This window comes from Strix aluco, chromosome 6 (assembly GCF_031877795.1).
Source record: "Strix aluco isolate bStrAlu1 chromosome 6, bStrAlu1.hap1, whole genome shotgun sequence".
NCBI classification, from domain to species: domain Eukaryota; kingdom Metazoa; phylum Chordata; class Aves; order Strigiformes; family Strigidae; genus Strix; species Strix aluco.
In genome coordinates this window covers 24,300,163-24,323,695 of record NC_133936.1, presented here as the reverse complement: position 1 = coordinate 24,323,695, position 23,533 = coordinate 24,300,163, and the positions used below count along the sequence as shown (strand labels likewise).

The window sequence follows — 23,533 nt, the reverse complement described above, 5'->3', positions numbered from 1 at the left end:
AAAGCAAACCACGAATCATCTCTAAGCCAAAGCCTGTAAATAGGCTACAGCACAATAGAGTGCAAGAGCCCTCGTGGAGGTTTTCTATTTCCCGTGGGCATTATTCTTCCTGTGCATGCTGCAATCTGTTGTGTAAAAGAATCTCCATTTTAACTAAGCCCGTAATTACATACTTACCTGTGCTGCCGGCTTCTCAGCACAGGCACAAAAGCAGATGAACTAAACCCAGTTCTCCGGAGACCAGACCACACTCAATTCCTCTAAATCCACATTAGTGGAGGGTTGCCACCCAGATGGTTTCCAACCAAGACAGCTCAGTTGGGAAGTGGGGATGTTCCTTGAATTTTGATGTAGTTTTACTTCTTTGAGAAAAAAAATCTACAAATACTAGTTTACTTACATGGAAGAAGAGATCCAGTTTCTCAACAGTAGCAGCCCTTAACATCTTGAATCATGGTTATCAAGATTTTACTAGAAAAGTAGCCAACCTTCACAGCTTTTAAGAGCATCATATGAAATGTTATGGTGTACTGATGAGGCTAGCTGAATCCATACTTCAGATTGCAGTTAATTTTCCATTTAATGCTTAATGGAAGCAGCATTCTTCAAACAACATATGTAGTCAAATGGCTTTAAAATTAATAGGCCAGAGCAGGGACTTTGTGGGGAAACCTGACAGGACATTTTGTGAACTGTATTTTCAGCTTTTTTTTTTTTTAATATGTGAAAAATAATTAATTTATTGAAAATTGTGTATGCCAGCTCACATATTTTACAGAGGATTGGGGAGAAGGGGGGGCAGGAAAAGGAGAAGAGAAATGGGAAGTACATCAAGAGCAGGGGCTTCCCTTCCTACGGTACAGTGCAGGGTACCAGCAAATGAAGGTCTGTAACTCAGGAGATGGCTGGTGTGACCTGCGCTGCTGTCATTTCCCCTGTTTTCATCTTCATGCCCTTCCTGTCCCTGTTCTACCCTGCAGGGCCCAGATGCCCTTGGTGGATGGGCAGAACAAACTTAACAACTGGCTTTAGTGTGACGGATCTTAATGTTTGTCGAGATGTAGGCAGCACCACTGTCCTACATCCAGCTATTTACAATAGCTGAGGACATGCAAAGCTGAACTCGGGTGAGCATTGCATCTTCAACCACGTTTAACTCAAATTAGACTAATGTGAGGGGAAGAAGACATTCCTGCCCGTTCAGCCCCCCAGTCTGAGTCCTGCATGGCCTGTCTGGTGCTACCAGCTTCTCCCTCTCCCCTTCTGCCCAGCTGTGGGGCAAGCTCACCCCCCAGGGCTCACGTGTTGGCAAAGATTATCTGGATAATTTTATCAGGTGTTTCCAATAAAATAGTCCCTTAAATTCTCATCTGTCCTTGAAATGAGTTGTCAGTACATGGTAGTGGTCCTTAGAAGACCTGCTAAGGGAATCAGCTGAAATTACCGAGGGATGTGCAGTAGATTGAGCGTGCAATGCTTTCTGCGTCCATCCGGGGAAATCAAAGTTGTTTACATATTAAGAGCTTGAAGCAGGAGCAAGAACATGGACCTCCAACAACAATAGCTCCATTGTCAGAAACAGTAAATGTGACCTTTGGTCTGCTGGGATGAAGGACAAGCGCTGTCCTCCATGTCACCCCACAGATTTCAGCTGTTGGCATTGCAACACAGCTTTTCTTTCTGGTGGCAGGACTCCTGCTGCCCTATCCCTGGCTCTCCTACACACTTCCTATCTTAACTATGAACAACACACTTGGTGCTCTAGTTTCCTGTGACACAGATTTATAGATGTAAGTATTTCAGTGGAAAGGGAGAGTCTGGATTCTCATGACCACAGAGTACCTGTAGCATAATGCAGTAACACGTATCTTAGCTCCATAGAAAAGAATAAGATTGCAGCTACTAATGACAGTAATTAAAAATTTCTGTAAGAGCTGTCCAATCACCTCTTCATCTGAGCAAATTATAGTGTTATTGAAACCGTTAGTGCAATAGCATGAAGCTAAAAACATTTTGCATTAAAATAATCAGACATTGATTTATGATGTAAATTGTAAATCGGTAACCTATAACACACACTAATTGTTCTTTCTCTTGAAAGGTGTGTTTCCGTAAAAGATCTGATCAAGCATAGGTATTTGTTCACATGTCACCCTCCAGTGGCTAACACTACTATGCAAGACATAATAAGGATTATAATCAGGTAACCTGCTATTGATTGCAACCCAGAAAGGACACTTGTTCTTACACAGAGGCAGGAGGATGGCCACTTTTGGAGATTTAATTATAGTCAGATCTCTACATATTTGCTGGACATGAATTTTTATGAAGTACTTTTTTACTGTAAATTGTGCTCTGATAGGTAAAACCAGAATTGGTAAAATAAATGTAAATTTAAATATTTAGTATGTATAATCAGTTTATAGCCAAGACCAACTGTACCAGCTCCACAAAATACCTCCACAATGCAATTAGTATCTTCTTCCTTTTTTCTCTCTCCAAGGAAAAATAGATTTTCCCCTTTTAATTTAACAGGTTTGTATCTCCTTGTGCTTTGCTGTAAGTTCCTAATTAGTAAAGGCGGGGTGCAGATGCATCCTGCATGTTGAGCTGAAGGTGGTCATGGCTGATCCTACTCGATACCGTGTTTCTTTGACACAAACTGGCAAGACCATAAAAATTGAAAGAATAAGAGAAGGAAAACCAAAGGAATAAATACAGTCCAGGGAGAGTAAAAGTGCAGTTGATAAATACCTCTAGGAATCTATATTTGTCAGTGCACTAAGAGACTGGCTGAAATGTGATCAGTTTTGATAGAAATCTTAATGATTATTCCAAGTATACATCAAAGCAGATCATTCGGAGCCCAGAGCATTGTGATACACATTATGGGAGTGTAATTATAATGCTCATTCAAGTATCCTGTAGCCATTCCATAAAATGCATAGCAAAAAATGTTTATCAAAAGTAGCTGTCGTTGATATGCAGTAGTCACTTTTAAAAGCTCAAGATCCCAGTCCTTTCACTCTTGGGCTTTGATTTATATTTCCCTTTGAAAGTACAAAATAGATTAAGTCACATCATAAAAAAATTGCTTACAAAATGTTCTGCAAATGCATAGCTGTGGGAAACAGGAGGCTATCAGAAAATAATCAGAAATGCTTACTGCAGTCTGGTTTTTTGCCCTTTTATTTGCCACTGCCTCTTTGTGAATGTTGATTTGCATTGCCTCCACCAACCTTCAGTGAGATGTGGTTGCTGGGAGAGGATGGGAGTGGGGAGACAGGCGGTGGCTTAATCGTCTCCCCAAACACCTCTCTCTTGGCAGCTTCCTCAGGAGGGACAGAGCGAGGGGACAGGTAGAAAGCCTCACTTGAGGCTCACTACTGCCAGCTGGGGGGTCCCCAGGGCACACCTCATGGACTCAGGCCCTTCTTGTGTTTTTTCAACAGCATGAGGGAAATGCCCTCTCCCTGCTGCAGGGACCCCTCACCTTTCATGCTAAGGCAGGAAAATAAATGTCTACGTTGAGCCCCAGGTATATTAAGCCATTTCTTTCTACATAGCGTTCATGGCTGTAGTCCAGGCAGGAGCGGTGGGATGCAGCTGGGGGGGAACGTAGGTGGTGCTGGGGTGGGAGCTGCAGAGGGGGCCTACACGCTCTGCCCCCGACTCTCAGCTGCCCCCAGCCGCCACTGCCTCCCAGTGCCGTTCCTCTGTCCTCTGAGATGTTCATCTCAAATTCCCTGTATTTACATGTACTCAAACGTGAGCTTGGCAGACCCTTATTAGTGTTATTGCCGTAATAGACTTCTCCTCCATAACCTCCAACTTTTTGCAACAAACTGCCTTGAACTGCTACGCTTTGGCACTTCATTAGATAAGAAAATTATGTAAAAACCCTTCTATGGTGGACACATATACAGAAAATAATTCTGTCAGATGTAATTTTCAGAGGTAGCACAGCTATTTGGTTCCATTTTAGTGACGTGAGATGTCAGGAGGTCTCTCAGTTTGGGGTTTTTCCACAATTACAAAAGCAAATGCCCATCTTTCCCAGTGTAAAGTAGTAATAATAATAATAATAAGGTCAAAGTGCATTCTGTAGGACAATCAGAAAAATCAAGTGCTTATCTGTGATGCACAGTCCAGTATTCTTGGCAGCAAGTTTATAGCAAGTCTTAAAATACTTGGGGGTTGATCCTCAGAGGCATTGGCTGAGCAGGAGAGGAGGACAGTGGTAAGGGGTGTCCTGGCTGGGGCCTGTTGGTCTGAGTGAGAAGGGAGGGGGGATGCAGAGGGTTTGGGCGACTTCTGCTCCTTAAATCAGCTCAGCGAGTTGCCAGATCATGGTCAGCATATGGGGTTTTGGTGTGTGCCCTGGGAGAGTGGTGTTGCTATCAGACAAGGCCAACTGCTAGAAAACAATCAGTGGGAGCAGGTTAGAAAGCAAAACTGCAGTAGCAAGTATTTTCTTTAAAAAGTAAACAATGTCCAAAACCACCCATCCCTGTTTCATACTGATGCCAGCGAGAAAGCAGGTTCTCACAGGGCATTAGCTCAGTCATGGCAGCACTGGGGGGAGGCACAAACAGATGCTCTCCCACCCCAGCTGAACAGGAACTGGGTTTGGTTTCTCTAGCATTTCATGGAAATAATCAACCAGCAGCAACGACACCTGTGAACCTCAGCCCTGAAAACCACCATTTCTGGGAGCATGGCAGTGTTTTGTCTGCTGGCATGGCATCACTGAGATTCGGGTGTAGACTGGGAGACAGAGGGGCCACGGGCATCCCCCCTGCTGCAGGCAGGTCTCAGCAACGTCAGCACAGGGTGACCAGGTCCCCTGGCCATCCCATCCCACCCAGGCAGCATGACCAGATCCCCCCAGCACAGAGGTCCAGCACACTGTGGCAGCAGTCAGACAGGCTGAAATGCTGGCAGCTGCATTCCCCAGTGAAAAGGGGTCAGATGGCCACGCCATCTTCCCTCTCTGACCGTTTCTTCTGTTTATCTTCCTGAGGAGCACAGTGCAGGCATAAAGTTTTGGTATGTGCTTTGAAATCAATACGAGGCCCAAAGCAACAACTAGAAATGTTGCAAGAGAGAGAGATTACAACAGTGCCCAAATCAAACACTGAGCTGGGTGAAATTCCTGCCCAGACCATAAAAAGCGGCCTCTGCAGCTCTGCTGCTCCAGGATGGATTGACAGTCTACTCATGTCACAAGGGGTTAGGGTGAGGAACAGCCTGGGGTTGTTTGTGATTTTGGGGCCCCTTGGACTGTTCAGTGGGCTGTCACCTCTGCAACAATCATCCTTCTGTGACTTTGCAAAGGCTCTGTGGGAAAAGGAAAGGCTTGTGTGAGGGGTCGAGCTGGGACATGGATTACTGTGCCGTTTCATCTTTTCCCCATCCAGGCAGATGAGCAGCTACAAAAGCTGAGCAGCTTCCCCCTTTCACAAATGCCTTCAGCTCTGTCGAGCAAGCTGCACGTGGGCAGCCCCCTCGAGCCCTGTATGCATGTGAACAAAAGCAGTCTGTGTCTGCAGGACTGGGCAATGTTTTTGCTCCAGGGAGTCTCACATTCACGTGCTGTCCACTATGCTTCTGAGCCGAGTTTCACGGGCGCAGGAACTGCCAGGTGGTTTGCAGCACAGCAACATCCATGCCTCTGACCCACAGGACATGGGGAACACGCGCTCCGCGAGAACAGTTGCTTGGCCCCTTCCCCATGCAGCACCACGCCAGGCTGCTGCGCTGGCTGTCAGTCCCCAGGACACTTGTCTCTTACGGCCAGTCCCTCTGACAGTAGCAGCAGGTACCCCCGCGCTGTGGGGGAAATTTGTGTACGTAGGAAGCCAGTATCAACCAGAGTCAGACCCAGCTCTGGGACACCTTGCTGAGCTAAAGAAGAATGATTGTTAACCTCAGCGTTAAGTGCCTGCTCTCCATCCTCCTGGTTTTCGTCTCTCCTCTTTTTTTTTTTTTTTTTTAAATAAATCCTTAGGTATATGGGAGACATAAAAAAAACTTACAAAAATTGAACATTTTGTTGGCAGAAAAAGAAAGAAGTCTCAGCATTATTTTTGTCCATGCCATGAGGACGTCAGCTGCTGGGGGAAAGCCTGTAAGGCTTCAGAAAACCAAGGATCATAATGCTGCGGTTAACCTGCTCTTCCTATCTGAACTGAACATCACTTCCTCCCTCCCAGCAGGGTTAAGAACTAACAGCTGGAGAGAGAAGCGGCTGTTCACCCAAACCCATTCTGTCGAAGTCTGGCATCCAGAGGGAGCTGGGCAACTCTTGTGATTCCCACAAGATCCTGAGTAAAATGTTGCCAAACAAAGAAACAAATTCTGTGTAAGCTCTGACAGTCAGTCCCACACTTTAATTAAAAAAAAAAAAAAAAAAGAAAATTTATATCTAATTTTGTAAACATTCTCCCTATTGGACACAAATAACTCACTTTGGATGTCCAGTTCTGAATTTGCCTTCATGAATTCCCTGCTATTTTTCATCATCCATTCCAGCAGCCATCCCAGAGCTGGCTTCTGATAATTCAGAGCATTTTAAACTGTTGAAAAGGAAAACACAGGTACTTTTTGGGAGTTAAGAAAACAGCAACATCAGTGCATGGAGATACAAAGACCAAGAGAAAGGAGAGCCAGGAAAACAAGGGGCGGCTCTACAGCAGTGGTATTTTGTGCTACTTGCAGTCAGCCGTGGGGGGAGGGTGTAGCACTGCTGAGGATATGTGTATGGATGGAGGGCAGCGTGTCCAGCTCCTAGTGTGCAAATTAGACATACTGGTACTTAAATATGATTGGCTTTAACAGACTTGTAAGAAGACCCTAAGAAAATGCAACAAGGCTCCTTTCCAAAGAACAGACATCTGCTGAGGTGTAGTTGCCCAAGACACTGATTTTCCACATTGCTGTGTGTGGTCTTCTAGCTGAGTGTTGGTAAAGCATGGAAATAAATTGCTTGGCTTCGTAAAGTACTGGGGGGTGAAAAAATAAGCACATTTTGACTTATAATGAATTATTACCAAGACAGGGAGTAGCCACATTAAGAGTGATAAAAATGAGATGGAAAACTAGATATTGCTGAGACTTTTTTTTTTTTTTTTTGACAAGTTCATTCACTGTTACTTTAACCAGCAGTGCTGGTGCAGCAAGAGGATTTCTAATCAGTCACTATTGCATGATTGTTTAATTTTAATAGGCGTGATCAATACCATCCGCTCCTCCTTTAAATGCTAATGAACACTTTAATACAACAGATGTGGACAGACAGTACATTGCAGATTAAAATTAGGCACAGCATTAAATTGCTTACAAACAGCAGAGGAATCCTGCTGGACATCTTGACAATCAACCACAGGCAGCTGATAAATCTTGAATTGCCACCACCAGCCCAGTGTCTGCTGGGTAGGGCCTTGTTTTCAGGCTTGTACAACTACACCACCATCCTCATCACCCTGGAAGAGAAATTCCAAACTCCTGCAATTTCTTTCTAGGATTTGTGCAGGCCCAGCCATGAAACAAGATCTCACTTCCTGAGATGCATATCCAAATTTTAATAACAAAAGCATGTTTCTAGCAAGTGCTCTCACGGTGCGGTTACTGTCAGCTGGTATCCTCCAGCCCATTTTGGTCACAGCAAGCAATGTTAGAGAAGGATACCCAACCTAGACAAAATTCCAGTCTCCTGCTAAATTGTGACAGAGAAACATCCAGTGGTGGATTGTCCACATCCCTCAAATTAGTTGTCAGGTTCAGTAAACCAGGGCCAGAAGCTGAGTTACTAACTAGCTTTCAACCAGTTTGAAGCCACAAGAAAGCAGCAAGCTTCATTATCACAGAGCTTCACGTGCAGAAGTAAAGCTTCTTACTATTTTTTCTGCTTTTAACTGTCATCAGAGGAAAAGGTGCTTAAATGACAGAGATCAAATTCCTGACACCTGCTATTGGTTCTGTCCTGCTCCATTGGTTTTGGTGGACCCTGTCCTGAATTCATGAAATGTCAGTCCCATTTCACTCTGGTAGGTATTGGGAAACCCACCACGAGGGTCAGCCCTCATTTGGGCTGGTGGGAATCGAAGAGACCTGCATGTACCCCTAGGAGTGGCCTTTGTGTGAAGCAGGGAATTTACATATCCTTTTGAATGTCTGGTGACAGGGCTACGGTGATGGAGGAGTTGACGTGCCAGCAGTTCCTCCAGCATTGCTCACAGCTGCATGCCAGTGAGCACCGCTCAGCATGGATGGTATGTAGCATCTTGTTCGAAGACACCTCTAATTTAGTTTCTTGACTTTCATAGGGTACCATGCATTGCTTTGGGTTCAGTCTCCTTTATCTGTTTCTTCCTTTTTTTTCCCCCTCTTGCATCTTGGGAAACCCTAACTTTTTTCTTTTTTTTTTTTTCCTTTTTAATTGTGTGAAATCAACTTGGAGTGAAAAGGCCAAGAAGAAACTTTCTGGCGACAAGTGAGTCTACAGCTGTGTCTTTGTTCTCAGTGGAGCTAAAGACCACATTAATCAGAAACTTTGCTGACCTTGTCTTTACTACCTGAAGACTGAAAGACAAAAGCGACACAGTCTGGCCACATGTAAAATTCAATTAAAAAATGCCTGCTGCCCAGGGATAAACATTATCATAGACCTCAGTGGGGTTAGATATAACTATGATAAAGGCAATGCCTTTTTCTCCCTCTATTTTTATTTTTTTTCCCCAAAAGAACAAAGCCTAGTTTCTGTTTCTCCTTCTGATTACAACTGTGAATGTGACAGAATGTGCTCAGTGGTGTAGGGTACCTGGTGTCAGGGCTTTTAGTAAAGAGTGAGGTGAGAAATTCCTGAGAGGGGATGGCAAGCTGGAAGTGGAGAAGTGAAGCTACTGGAGCGGACCTGACAAAAAATCTTTGCGTTCCTGTTTTTTTCAAACTATGGAGGTCTGATAAAAATACTACCTTTTCCTATAGCTGTGGCAGAAACAGACTGAACAAGGCATGAGGAGACCTGGCTCAGAGCCAGACTCAGTGTCTGGAGACATAAGGGAGGTGAGATGTAGCAGCACAACTCCTTCCCTAAGGATGAAACAGAGAGCCTTTCGTTATGGCACCTGGCTGTGCCTTATACTGATTTTATTATTGAAATATTAAGCAAATCAGTGGATACCCGGTCAGCTGAGAACATGAGCAGCCAAACGGAGGGGAGAAAATCAAATGAAATCCCTCGGCGCTGACTGTGATGGGAGGAGAGGCAGGCAGCTCTCCCCTTCCACTGGCAGGCCCCAGGCCGTGCCAGCCAGCAAGGGAGGTGGTGTCCTGGCTCTGGTATGGTGAATAAAATAGGAGCAGGCATATCTTCTCTAGGTTGAACATTGTTCAGTTAAATAAAGGGGCAAATTCCTCCCTCAGAACGTCCTCCGGCCCCGCCAGCTCCCCCTGGGCCTCTGGTTCCCTGACTTGCCGGTGGTCTGCCTGTGGGGCTTCCTTGCATGCTGCACCTTTATCCACCCCCCCTCGCTGACTCTGCTCTCCCCTTCGCCCCTCCTGGGCTCGCTCTCGCCCTGCGGGGGCATGCCTGGGATGGCCTCGGGCTGGGCAGGGCTGCGGGGGTACCTGCGGTGCTGGGAGGCCAGGGGCACCGCTGGCGAGGAAGTCCTGCAGGCTCTTCCCGAGTGCCGGGGGGGCACTGGGGAGCTGGTCCCGCTGCGCCGCCCATCCGAGGAGCTGCGGGAGTTACCACTGTGCGAGGCATTTCTGCCTTTGCCGGCGGACCTGTCCCTCTCCGAAGGGGTATCAGAGGCTGTGCTGGAGGTGCTGCTGCCTTTCGAGTTCAGGTGCAGATTTGAGATGTTTCTCATCAAGCTGTGCGAGAAGGGAGAGGAGTTTCTGGAGTGGCTGATGGACGTGAACTGGTAACTAATGGGACCGCGCGTCCTCCTCACGGCAGCGGCATAGGAGTCCTGGCTGTGAAGGTAGGGCAGGTAGTGGGTGATGGTAGTTGGGCTGTGGGGGTGGCCATGCTGGAGAGAAATAGCTTTTGCTATTTGGTGCATCCGCAGCGTCTGCATCCACTGGCTGTCAATGCCTGGTAGGGAAATGGAAACAGAGTCAGCTTTCTGTGAATTGATGGAAAACAGCTCTCTGGTTTACTAAAGGTGTGAGGTTACGTACCAGGGTTTCTCTCTGAAGAACCTCGACATATCACAACCCACCTTTTCCCTCCCAACTTTGCAGCAAATAGTCCTAGATTTGAGTATGTCCAGCATTATGAACATAATATTGGACTTTTAAAATAGCAAGTGATGCAAATAGTTCTGATGTTAGTGCAGATTATGGAGCTTAGACTAGAATACACATACTGAATCAGCCATTTGGCTGTTCAGGTGGGTTCCCACTCCCAAGTGCCTCCCAGTGTTTTTAACCCAACCTGGTTTTAAACATTTCCTGTGATGCAGTTGGCAGTCTCAGCAGATTTCTCCACAGCTTTCACTGCAAAAGAGCCTGGAGACCTCCAGAGCAGGCACACAGCAGCACCCCAAAGTGCCGGCACCACTGCAGCATCGCCCTCCACCTGTGTCTCTCCCAGCTGGCATAGTCATGCTGTTCACAGCTGAGCACAGAGACAGAGGTAGTGCAGACCCCAGTGCAAATCTCTGCTGCAGCAGCCAGATTCACCCCTTCTCGCTCCATTTTCTCTTCAAAATGCTACACACCACAACAACCAGAGCCACTTCAGTTGTTAGTATTACTACAAATCCAGAATTCAATCCAATTCTCCAGATACTGAGTCTACATGGCTCCATCCAGCTTCATGCAGAAAATCAACTCTCTCTGTGGAAAAGCCAGTGAGGCAGCAGGCTTCAGGCAGGATAGCTCAGACAGTGTGTAACTGTGAGTGACTCGGGGTATTACAGTTTCCTCACACCTGCTGTCACAGCCCCGGGGTCGTAACAAAAGTTGTAGCTCCCAGAGATCAGACTGAAGTGCTTTTGAAAGTCAGTCCTGTGGGTTGCATGAAAGTCTATAGCAAATAGAATAGTTGCAAATTTTTCATTTGAACTGTGAGGGCTGCCTGGTTTGCTACTTTATGGGTAGAGCAGAGACAGGAATTCCTCTTATCCAAGGCCACAGATCGGGCCCAAAACCCATGGGGAGCAGCTTAAATAATTTTGCTCTAGAGAGATTTGAATGATTTGTCCTTAAAGATTGCTAATATCATTCCAACAGGAAAGCATAACCCCGCCAGCTTGAAGCAGCAAAAACATGACCGAAATGTTATTATCTTCAACAGAAGACCCCAGCTCCTCTCTTGCATTTTTTTCCAGGTTTTCCAGGAAAGACTTCCTATGCCATGGGACCTCTCACTGCAATGCTGCATCGGCCACGGGGAGTTTTGTGGGAGCTGGGTAGCAGCTCTGTCTTCGTTAGGATCGCTCCTGTTAAGTTGTAATGGATGGTCTTTTCCATTCCTCCTTTCCCCAGACTTTGCTTGAATCCCAATAAATTTAAATCACTTCAACTTAATGTCAAATATGTCAAAAGGAAACTGTCTTTCCTGTCAAAGTGTGAGTGTGACACTGCCACAGCAGATAGCTCTGGCTGCACAGAGAAATGAACCTCCTTTCACGGAAAGACAGATGGGAATTGCCTTCTCTGCCTCTTAACCTCCTTGAAAGTCACAGTTTCAAAAGAAACATGCATGTTGAAATGTACTTGCTAGACACCATCTCCTCTGCCATTCCCCTGTGCCTTCCTACAAAGGCTGTGGATGTAAAACACAGGCCTCAAACCCAGAAGCAGCAGGCTCAGGACTTGAGTTTGAGTCTTCATTTGTTATCAACTCTCAAGTAGCCACCACATGCCCTGTGGGACCAGTGTGGATGGTGTCCTGAACTAGGGGCTACCTCCAGCACCTTCAGGCTGTTCAGTCCCTGCTCCTTACAGCCAGCTGCGGTTGCCAGCCCAGGGATCAGCTGCCCAGCAGGGACCTCCCAGTGAGCCCTGTGGGGCTGCCTCTCACCTCTCGTGGGCTGGGGAGCTTCTCCCTCATATGATCTCTGGGCCACCAACTCTGTACACTGAATTAAATGCTCTATGTGGCAGCCCACAGAGGTAGTACCTTCACTAGTGGTTATTTTAGTCTCTTAGGTATTACCCTTACCTTTGTGCTTGGATTTGGTGGTGTTTTAAATCTGGGGCAGGTGGTCTGGTAAAGAAGACAGGTCAGAAGGTTTGCTAGGGCTGAGGCACAACTTCCACAATGGCTGGTAACCCACCTCCTGTGAACTGTGCCTATTCACTTGGGTGCTGACAATACACTAGTGCCTTTGTGTAACTCTTCCATGTGCATACAGGACAGACAAGCTCTCCCAGCGCTCACCGCAAAAAAATGAAAGCAGCTCAGCTTACTGCAGCAGAGCCAACCTGTGAAGATACACCACACTTTGGTAAGGCTGTATGGCTCATCACCCTGAAACGAGGGTAACCTCCATCAGCAGAGCTAATCTGCGGTGAAGATGTATCTTTTAAGACAAGCTCTAGGTTCCATCTGCATTAAAAAACACAGTTGTGTTGCAAATGGATCACAACTGCTTAGGAATAAGAGCACCCATTTTAGATGTGTCTGTAGTCTAAACTCAGCACTTCTCAATTCATGAAGCCATTCTTCTACATTTGGCAGTAGTGTACAACATTGGAGAAGTTCACCCTCCGCTGACTGGTATCTTGTTCTAGCTGCTGTGCTGTCCCAACTCAAACATTTCTGCAGCCCTACTGTGAACTCAATCAGAAAACCAGCTTTGGCTAACAAACACCTTTACAAAAAGAACAGCAGATCTTAAAGGCAGAACTGTGCTAGAGTCAACTCAGTTGAGTTTGACTATGTCAGCAGCATACTTTATTTAGGAAATGAAGACTGCAGTGTAGATCCCACGGTATTATTAAATGTATCTCACTGAACAAGTCAAGCCCCAGAAGCCATAACAAACACTATTCCAGAAGTCAGATAATGATGAGCCAGGGCTGGCTCACATGGGCAGGCTGAGCTGTGGAAGAAGAGTGCAGTGGGAAGATTTCCACTCTTCAAACTCCATTATTGCCAACAGATAGAGGGTAGAGATGTGTGAGATTGTCTCCTTTCCCAGCAAATGCCTTCCTGACATCCTGGTTGAGAAACACATCTTCAACCACAGGCCCTGCACACTTTGTGCGGGTGTTATAATTCAGTCCAAATCCTTTTGCTATGCCAATACACTTGACTCCACAAAGCTGAGCACTCTCTTTTCTTGGTGAAGAGGGGCAGATTTGGAGGAGAAGGGCAGATCTGCCAGTTGTTACCCCCACCCAGCATTCACAAGCAGACTTTGGAGAAGAGCAGGCCTGCCATCATGGAAAGGCTACCGTGGATGTGTACACATATGCCAACAGAGAGGGGAAGAAGCCTGGACCCTAGGCAGAAACACCTCTCCCAATGACCTCCTACACTGGAAGGGATTGAAAAGTTGACCTAAAGCCGACCTAAGGAAGGGGTTGAAAAAGTGTCAGGATTTAAGGGTGCTTACTACCGGAAGATGTGAAGTATTCAGGGTTTTGGAGCAGAAGAATCTGAGCTCTATGTCTGCTGTTGATGTGCAACTGCAAGTGACTACAGTAGATGAAAGATCTGTAGCTAATCGTCATGGACTGCTTCCAGCATGCTTCCTACAGGAGCATACAGGTCATCCCCCTTAAATCACATTGAGATATAGAACATGTTACTACCCAAAGTTTAGCCTTTAAGCTAAATCAGACATGCCAGGGTGCTCCTGCATGCATCTACAAAGACATCGTAGGGACCACAATGCCAGCTGACTCTGCAAGACGTGCTCTCTTGTTGGAACAGAATAATGGCACTGATTTTTTGCTGTTCTCCCCATATACACCTTGCCCATGTCAGCAATAAAGTTTGCATGTACTGACTTACTTGAGTCGGATCTGCTACGTGAATTCCCCTCCGAGTTGGGGAGCGAGGTTTGTATCATGAGCTGGACTGTCTCGACCTCGTCCTGTGCTTTCACCTTGCTCCAGCAGATAGCTTGGATGTGCCTGGTGCTTTTGGGTGCTCTAACATCACTCTGTTCAGGAAGGACACAACACACATGAGGACATAATGCGCATGAGGACACAACAACACACTAAGCTACAAGGGAACTTCCACTAATGCCTGGGTGGCAGCAGCGTTTTCAATATAGAGTCTGTTTTGCAAAACCACTTAGCCAGTTCTCAAGTATTTTTAGACTCTAGATAATTTTGGCTGGTATTTTGTGATTATGCTAAAAATGTGGTAGTGAATAACTGTTTCAATTCATGTACCATGTGGAGGAAAGATCTGAAGGCCTTCCTCTACAAGCATAAAAATATATTTTACTAGTTATATTAATGTGAGTGTCAAATGGGCAGTGCTTTCTGCTAAAAGAGGTAGGACTATGCAGATATTTTTGCAGGGGGACCCTCCACAAAACTTTCCTGGAGTATCAAGGTCTTCAATTTGCTGTTCAGGGCCTATGACTCCTGCGAGAAACTTCAGGCTGAAAGAAAACTACTGTTCTTCACTTCTGAGACAGGCAAGAAAGGTCGAGGATTTCCCTGTCTCTCCATCACTACTTGAATCCTTGCTTAGGACAGAGCTGGAATCTCAATTATTAGCCTTCTTGTGACACACAGCCTTGGTCTTTATAAAAACACTTTTGTAAGTAACTGCAAACTCTTTTTATAAAGGCTGATTTCTATCACATTAAATTGTCTACTGGGTTTTATTTTATCTTATTTTACTCTTGACTTCTCATTTTCTTTCTTCTTCTGTTGCTTCTCTGCTCTCCTAATTAGCACTTCATTGAAAAGGTAAAAAACAGTCTCTTTAAGTAATGCAAACACTGACCATTACACTTCAAGCAAAAGGAGTTTTCATCCTTGAGAAAAAGAGCCACCCCAGGCAGCAGTCTGAGGACATTGTCTCTAAACCTTGTTCAGCTTTTGCTCTGAACTTTAGGTTTTATAATTAATTACAGGCTGCTGAGACTTGATTATAGGATATAACAAAGCCAGAGGATGCTATTTCCACACCTCCCATGTAGGTTTTACCTTGGATAAACATTTTTTTTTTATTTGTTTCTTAGAGCTTACCTCATACGTAACAACACATTCTACAGACTGGTGTTCTTCTATCCCCACAATCCATTTCTCCATTACAAACGGTGGCTGAAAAAAACATGGTGGGAGTTTTATAAGGTGCTCTTCATCTCCTGACTCGTTTCTGAAACACCCCAAAGATATTTTCAACATTTGCCTTTTTTCATCTGTCTCCATATTGTTAAGATCAGTACTTTCCTTAAAATCTTATGAGACAAAACAATATATTTTGGAATTATTTACTTCCTTGTTTACAAAAGGAAACTGAGAATAGATTTCTATAAATAACAGACAGTAGGTCAGACAACATGGAATGTTTTCAAGGGGGCATAAAGCTTTTTCATTTGTGTGCATGTACAGTTTTTTTCCTGCTAGACTTACAGAGGCCATCAAGAACAAATACCTAGAGATTCTCAGAGATATTCCCCGACAGATATAAAAATGTTGAAGTATGTGAAAAGTTGATGTTATTGTATCTAGTTATTAGTTTATTTAACTTTAAGCCTTTTCTATTTTTCAGGAAAAAATTAAAATGTCCAAGATGAATATTAAACAGAAAACCATTTTGCAACAAAATAATAATAATTTTAAAAAACCACAAGTGTTGTTCCAGAAATCACTAACTATAGAAATAGTATTAGCGTGAATTAAATATGAGAATTCTTTTTGGCAAATACTTATATTTTCACATTTTCCTTAAAATTCTGACTGTTGAGAATCTGATTTTCCATTTTTCCTTTAGAAAAAATAACAAAAGGTTCCCCCCACATTTTGCCCAAAAAATTCATCGTTAAAAGCATTCACGAGTTTGGGGTTTTTTATCAGTGCACATTAGAGCAGCATTCTAATTGGTAATCAAGCTGTATATTTTTTCATTTAGAAATTTATTTTGTTAGCTATTATCAAGTGGAGCATATTAATAAAAACAAACAATTAAAATAACAGCAAACAGAATGCCCTCTGCATTAACAAAGCTTCTGTTGCTTATGGTAAAAGTAGCTTAAATGCTGGCTGCTAAATATTTACAGGCAGGTTCTGAAATAAGGTAAAATGCTCAGTGACACTGAATTGCAGATGTGCAGTGCTGTACTGTCTGTTGATGGGTTTCGGTCTTTGCAACCCATCGTTGCATGAAAGAGGGAGTTTTAGAACCATGTAAAAGTTCTAAAACCATGTCATAAAAAATGAAAGAGAGAAAAAAAACCCCAGACAAATCACATGAAGTTTCAAACTAGAACATTTAAATCACTTTCTTCTCTTGAAAAGGAAAGTAATTTTTTGAACATTCTCTTCTTTAAAAGGGATAATAAATTCAGAGGATATAACATGGAATTAAAACAAGAAAATATAAATTAGCTCCTTCTCTTATTTTTCTATTGTTAACATTATTGTCAGCTTAAAAGAGAACCAAAATACCTAACTCCTATTATGATACAAATCTGTTTAAAATGTGCATTTTATTTAAAAGCTGTCAAGAGATTGAGCTTCCACAAGCACAAAAGTCGACTGCTGTGGTATTTTAATGTCTTTGTTTGAGATCTGTGAATTTGTGAAAGCTTTAAGGCTGTAAATACCTTTGTCATCTTTAAAATCTCTACATCAGGTAGGTTAGTGTTGAATGTCACATCTTTTATGTAGGTTATTGCAATTTCATCCCCGTCCATCTCCATGTACATTTTCCATTTACAATCCTATGAATAATAAAAAAAGAATGCTGGATTGTTAGAATACAAATAAAAAAAACACAAAATGAAACAAAACCGAAAGCCAAACCAACCCAAAACCTAATCCTCAATATATGGGGGAAAACCCCACAAGAAAGATAAGGAACACAAACATATTTTAGGATATGCACATTTTCCAGTAGAAGTGTTGATAACGGAAAACCCTCAGGTTCTCTTGTTCACTTTCCTCTTAGCTCACTCTGAGAGACAGTCACCACGTTGACAGGTCTGGATGTCTTCAGAGGTGTGGATCCCCTGAAGGTCCCCAGGGGGATGGTGGCTTCACCCATCTGGACAGACAGCCAGCCCATTCGAGCAGGTGGCGCAGGAGCTCTGCACTCCCGCATGGTGGTGGAGGCACAGGGCAGCAGTGGGAGCTGTCAGTTGGGGTCACAGCCAGTGCTGGCAGCCAGCCCCAAGGGCACCTTCCCAGTGAACCCGGGAACAAATGACCAGAGGGTCTGTGAAACACTGTTAAGACAGTCGCTCAAATAACAGGCAAGAGGATGAGCTGGTTATTACAGTCAATTATTTCAGATACTGAGTGCCCAGCGAGGCACTGAGCATCCTCAACTTCTGCTCACCTCCAATTGCACTATTAATTATAAGTTAGCTCAGTTTACAAAATAATCTTAGTGAGTATAATAAACCAAAGCAACGAAAGGTACCTTAAATTATCCCATGAACTACACATGGGGCCAGCACCCAACACTTTGCAAAGGTGTGAGCCTGCAGAAGCTGACGGCTCTGGCAGCATCCTGCAGGATATCCCACATGGGCTGAGCGCTGGGACTGGGGTTCGTGCCTGTGGCCAGGGAAGCTCCCACTGGGAACCAGAGACTGCCTGTCCATGGTGCAAACCAGCCAACATTTGCTGGTGTGCCCAGCAGGTGGTTTGGGGACTAGATACTGACCAGTGCACTGAGCTCCTCCAAAAATCAGTCCCCTGATGGACAACAGGGCTGCAGTGAAGCAGAGTGTCTCCATCGCCGTGCAGGCAGGAGGGGTCTGCCCTTCACAGAGACAGGAGCTCTTCCACACATGCCGGGGGTTCCCCTCCTGAGGAGGGTCTGTGTCTGCCACACACCACTGGCCCGGCAGGTGTGGTCTCAGCATTTGCAGGAGGCAGTCTTCTCAATTCTGCTCAGAAAATGCAAAAAACTTTCAATGGGGACACAGATGGCCGCTTATGGCCAAGGGCTTGCGTAAGCAGTTATTTGCACACACAAATGTACAGCAGACTAAAAAGTATCCGTTTGCACATGCAATCATTTGCTAGTGTTTGCACGTGCATCTCTCATAAATGTAACCTAGGAGCTCAGCCCTCAGAAGTCTCAAAGCTTTCAATCAGGCATTGAATTGGCAATTCCAAGATAAAAGAAAACTGGAGTATAATCATTTCCGAACCGCAACAACAAATTATGCTTATGAAAGCATTTGGCCCTGTGTGTCCATCTGTCCTCATTGAAAGCTTCTGCATTTTATGAGCAGAGTGGACGTGTGAGTTGGTTTTCATATCGCTCTGGTGTGAGCTTGAGCGATGGGAACCATGGTTCAGCAGTCAGGGCACTGGACCGAGACTCAGAGGCACCGAGTTCAGTTTCCAGTTCTGCCATCAGCGTCCTGTGCAAACTGATAAGGTGCTGAAGTTGTCCTGTGCCTCCATTTCCTAATCATGGACTGTATCTCTTTGCACATCCTTTTTCAGTCCTGCTTTTTTGGGTTGTGAGCTAATCCAGGGTTACGCCTGTCTCTTCCCAGGTAGGTACAGCCAATGCGCCAGCCCTGACGTCAGCTGAGGACTGTACATGCTATGTGAGTGAACAGCAACAGCAAAGTGAGTTGTCTTTGACTCCTCCTCGCCTCTCAAACTGTGCTCCTCTCCCTGCCCACACTGTCCTTGTTGCCAGACTTTTTTTCAGGACTTCCTAAATTCATGTTACCTGGATTCCCTATTGCAGATCAAACCTGAGGTTAGAGACAAGATGCTTGATGACATTTATAAGTTTTACAAAAACACCTGAGCCAAGGAAAGAAAAAAAAATTGACTTAAATACTATCCCTCCAGTTAATTCAGCACATCCTCTGCCGTGAGACCAGTGCCAAGCACCTAGGAGCCAGAGCCACACCTTGTGCAGGGCTCCTGTGCCTTCACGACTCAGGATTTTGTGCTGTTCACTCACATCTCCCTACAGACCTGATCTGACAATTGTGAGCTCATTTTAATAAACCACATAAATCAAACGACCATCTCTAAAGAAAAGGCTGACAAGCTGTGTAAGCCCAGGGTCTGGCAGGCGGTGGGCACCTGCCAGCGCCCAGCCCCTCGCTGGATCCGCCGTGCACGCAGGAGCCCTCTCCGTGTGGTAACGAATCAGGCTGCCCCACGCAGCTGTGGATGCATGAGCCCTGCACAAACACCGCCTTCCCCAGCTCCGAACTGCAGCTTCAGAGAAAGAAATACACTCTCCCGTCCTTCAAATCCAGCCCCCAAACCTTCGGTCCTCCTTGGGAGTCCTCTCCAGCCACACCATGCAGATACCAAAAGGGCAAATTACCACACTATGCATACCCTCTCTGGTCACTCAGAAATACATCTCCTTTGGAAAGGTTTTCATCTTGCGTTATTGTAAAATCATCAGTGGAAAGGGGAGAGAAAGACAGAGAGAGAAAGACAGGGAAATAAAGAGAGGAGAGATAGGGAGGGAGAGGCTGGGAGAAAAAGAGAAAAGATAGAAAAGACAGAAAGAGAAGGAAGGAAGGAGAAGGAAGGAGAAAAGACAGTAGCTGAGGTGACTTTTGAATGAAGGCACTTGGGAAATATCTAAGATAGGTAGGTGGGGCTACTTGTCTTACAAACTTGGTAATGATTTTGTTCAACCACACAGTAAATAATGCAAGATTTGTGTGCTGCAGAAAGGGACGTATTTCCCTGTTTTCCAATCCAGTCCTAGGTTCTTGTTTAGCAATGAATAGGAGAGAGATGCTTAGCCACTTAAGCAAAAATTTGGCTAGAATAACTAAGTATATGTATTTCAATTCTTTGATGAATTGGAGCCATAAGATTTCTTGGATCGAGACTGTATTTAGTGTCAGACATATGTGGGAAAATAATTTGGAAATGGCTTGTTCAAAATATCTGGTTGATAAATATACTTACACAAGTCCTTCAAAGAGATTTCCCTGGACATCTTGTAATTCAAGCATTTAAATACCTCCTGGTATTTACCTGCTCACAATTGATTTAAATAAAGAATTTCAGCTTTTTGTTTAAAAAAAAAAAATCTAGTTTCAGAACTGAGAGGCACAACCAGCAAAACTTTGTGTGAAAAACATTTCCAAATAACACTTCGACAGACCCAATAAATCAGCAGGCTCTGCAAATGATTGTAGAAAATAAAAGCAAATCGCACATGTATTTTGAGCCACTTCTCCTCAGCTTCGAAACAGAAAATAAGAACACTTTAAAAATTAAGTCCCCTGCTTACTGTGGTGACAATACTCCTTTAACCCCATATGTACTAACACCTGCAACAAAAACCAAAAGGGAAATGGAAGATCAGCACGGGCTTTAAACAACAGACATGTCTCCTGCAACAACACTTAAAACTCTTGCTGGGGAGACACCTCATTTTTCAAGGAGGCCCAAATCCAGGATTCATTTTAAAATCAGTGGTTCCAATAAACTTTTTTTTTTTTTTAAAGATTGAAGAAAAAATGGAAACGGCATTGTAGCAGGCAACTGGATATTAGAAGAACAGTAAGATGTAACGCAAGATGAAACAAATATGAAAAAAATGTTGGTCATGCTGGTACTAAAAGTAGTAGCATGTTGATGATTTAGGTCCCCAGAAGCTCCTTTACATTCTTAGCTATTATCTATCTCAGCTGCTGAAACCTGCTGTTTTAAAGGCATTAGAGTTGAACATCTAGTGACAGCACTTGGGTTATTTATCATTATGTATCACCCTGCTACACTATATTTTATTATTCTGGATTTAAAGGAAGATAACACAATTATGGTTAATTTGCTTCTCTTCTTTATATATATAGTGTCATGACCCACCACGGCTTTGTCCCATGAGATATTTTTAACCAAAAAGAAATCCACAAGAAACTCTCCCTAAAAATTCCATTAATAACCTCTTGTAGCGTGTATAGGTTGCAGGGTCTGGAACTAAGAATGTTTTAATCTCTTCAGCAAAACAATGTCTCATAATGATGTACAGGACTATTGCTGCACTGATGAAGAATCATACATAATTCAGCACCTTTCACTTGGCACCACTGTGATATCCTCATTAGCAGTGGCTCACAGTGGCTGTCAGATGGTGTCCATGCGAATGCAGGCATTATATTGTCTTTGAGATGTGCAGCTGCTTCCATGACACTGCCAGTATATAAAAACATGACGCCAGTTTGTTTTATTTAGTGCTAAACCTTCCAGTTTGTAAAAACAAGGCTGACACAGAGCCTGACATGAGGCAGTGAAAATAATTAGCTCTCATTTTCTCAGCCTCCTATTTCCTTCTCCCCGCTGTGTTCTCTTTCCACTAAACCACCACATGTCAGTCGAAATGGGAGGCAATTAGTGGGCTCATTTCAGTCCCCACAACTGTGCTGAAAAGAAAGTATTTATGATGGCACAATGAACAGCTGAAAGATTAAATAACATTTGCCTTTTGAAAAGAAAATGACTTCTAGCTAAATGGGCAATTTTTGATTATTCTCAAACAAGCTTAGAGTAGTTGGTTTTTAAAATACAAGAAAGGAAAATGAGTCATTTTTAGGTGAAAGAATCAAATAAAACTTGACACAGTAATGCAAATAACTGATGTTTTATTGCAAAATATGTAAATGTGTTATACCCTTAACAATGGCTGGTGTCTCAGGTCAGGGCAGGCTGTTGCCAGCCAGGCTCCAGCAAGAGAAGGTGGCTCCACCGCCGGTTTTGTTTCAGCTGTGCAGGCAGAAAAAAACAGGGGCGGAGGGGAGGCCTTCTGAGAGAGATGGTCTTAAAACGTACAGAAACAAAGCAAGCGAAAGATATATTTATGTTATCATTTGCCTGGGTGCCTTCCTCTGAAAGCCGGAGCCCTTACTCCTCAGCGAGGCAACAGGCACTGGCTGGCTGGAGCTTGGCCTGGAGAAGCATGAAGCCTTTTTAACACCTATGCAGACCACCTGGCAGTACCAAAAATATCTGTCCCCTTGGCACCACCCTTCTTCACCCTTCTTTAATATCCAGTGTTGTGAAGCTCTGTGTCACCACGGAGGGGAACACAATGGTAAATATCAGGTGCTGCTATGTGGTGGGGGCTGGTGCCCCAAGAAGAGCAGGTTGCAGAAGCCAAGACGGAGAGCTCTGTGATAACAGTGGTCCTGAGCCTTGCCATAGTGTTTACCAAAAGCAACCCTTGCCATGTCATCAGAAATGAACAGGGATTGCTGCGGTTGGAGGCATCATCATCCACATGAGCAGCCTGCTTGCAACAGCAGGACTGTAAAGGTGGAGCATGAAAGACCCGAGTCCTTCCCCAAGGGCTGTGCAAGTGCCCTCCCATGCTGTCTGAGCCAGCCCTGTCCTCCAGTGGCATTTCCCACGGACTGCTTGTGGGAACAACGTGCTGGAGCTGTGCAGGTACCATGTCCCCACCAACGGTGGGGCAGCACATGGAGGCTACAGCTCATACATGGGGGCTCGCAGCCCTGTGGGACGTCAGCCATGTGGAAAAGGGTGTGCAGGAGCTCAGGAAAGGCACGGCAGGGCCATTGGACATGTCCTGCACATGCCAGGGACAGGGGCTTCTCTTCCAGGCTTTTGTCTGGAGAGGATGTGCCAAGCCTACAGACCACTGGGAACTTGAGAGACAGCATGTGAAAAGCATCAAGTTAATTCAGAGTGGCCAAGGTGTAAAAAGAAAGCTTGAGATTAAAACATCTAGAAAGTCAAGTGAGCAGATTAACTAGCTGAAAAGTCTATATGCCTCTTCAGGATTACGGAATAATTTCTGATGGGAATCCCTGCTTCAGCACTGCCTATACAAGGATTTTAATAGGTGTTGGCTTGAGTTTTACCTCAGTTACACATAGATGCTACAGCTGGAGCAATCCCAGTGGAGATGATGGAGTTAGACCAGCTCCACCTTGTGTAAAAACAATACATGGTCCAGAAAAGCCTCTTTGAAAGAAAATACAAGGAGCTCGTATCACCTGTGTGAAACCTATAACACCCTACCACTGATCCACCTCCTCAGCGGACTACATTAACCAGTTCTTAATGCTGCTAGCTATATTTAAATGTGGCTGTGGTTTTATTTTGCAGCTTAGGTAATTTTTTTTTCTTTCACAAAGTATTTACCCCTTTATTGATGACTAATTAGAATAGGAGCAAATCCATGATAATTGCACACAAACACAGCTACTCTGATTCTTGCATTAACTATTAGCCTTTAGTAAAGCATTGTGCTTTGAGATGTAATTAAAGAGAGAGGCTTTAGAAGATAAGGTTTTGAGATAAGGTTAAATAACCCCACATTAGAAAGTCAAGGTACTTCCAAGTATCTTGCAAAGGAAGGGTCAGATAAAACCAATTCTTCTGCCAGCTTTACTTACTGAAGTGGGTT

The 23,533-nt window shown here is 44.4% G+C and overlaps 1 protein-coding gene across 2 annotated transcripts in view; it reads right to left on the bottom strand.

The window, feature by feature from the left end:
* Nucleotides 1-9,114: 9,114 nt before the first annotated feature.
* Nucleotides 9,115-23,533, bottom strand: part of MAP3K20 (mitogen-activated protein kinase kinase kinase 20) — a 92,265-nt gene continuing 77,846 nt past the window's right edge. For both annotated transcript variants that reach the window (XM_074829134.1, XM_074829133.1), the window contains 4 exons: nucleotides 16,758-16,874; nucleotides 15,178-15,252; nucleotides 13,979-14,129; nucleotides 9,115-10,102 (listed from right to left, as the gene is read on the bottom strand). In XM_074829134.1, coding sequence (XP_074685235.1) covers nucleotides 9,423-10,102; nucleotides 13,979-14,129; nucleotides 15,178-15,252; nucleotides 16,758-16,874 — 1,023 coding nt within the window. In that variant the 3' untranslated portion in view covers nucleotides 9,115-9,422. The remainder of the gene's footprint in view (nucleotides 10,103-13,978; nucleotides 14,130-15,177; nucleotides 15,253-16,757; nucleotides 16,875-23,533) is intronic.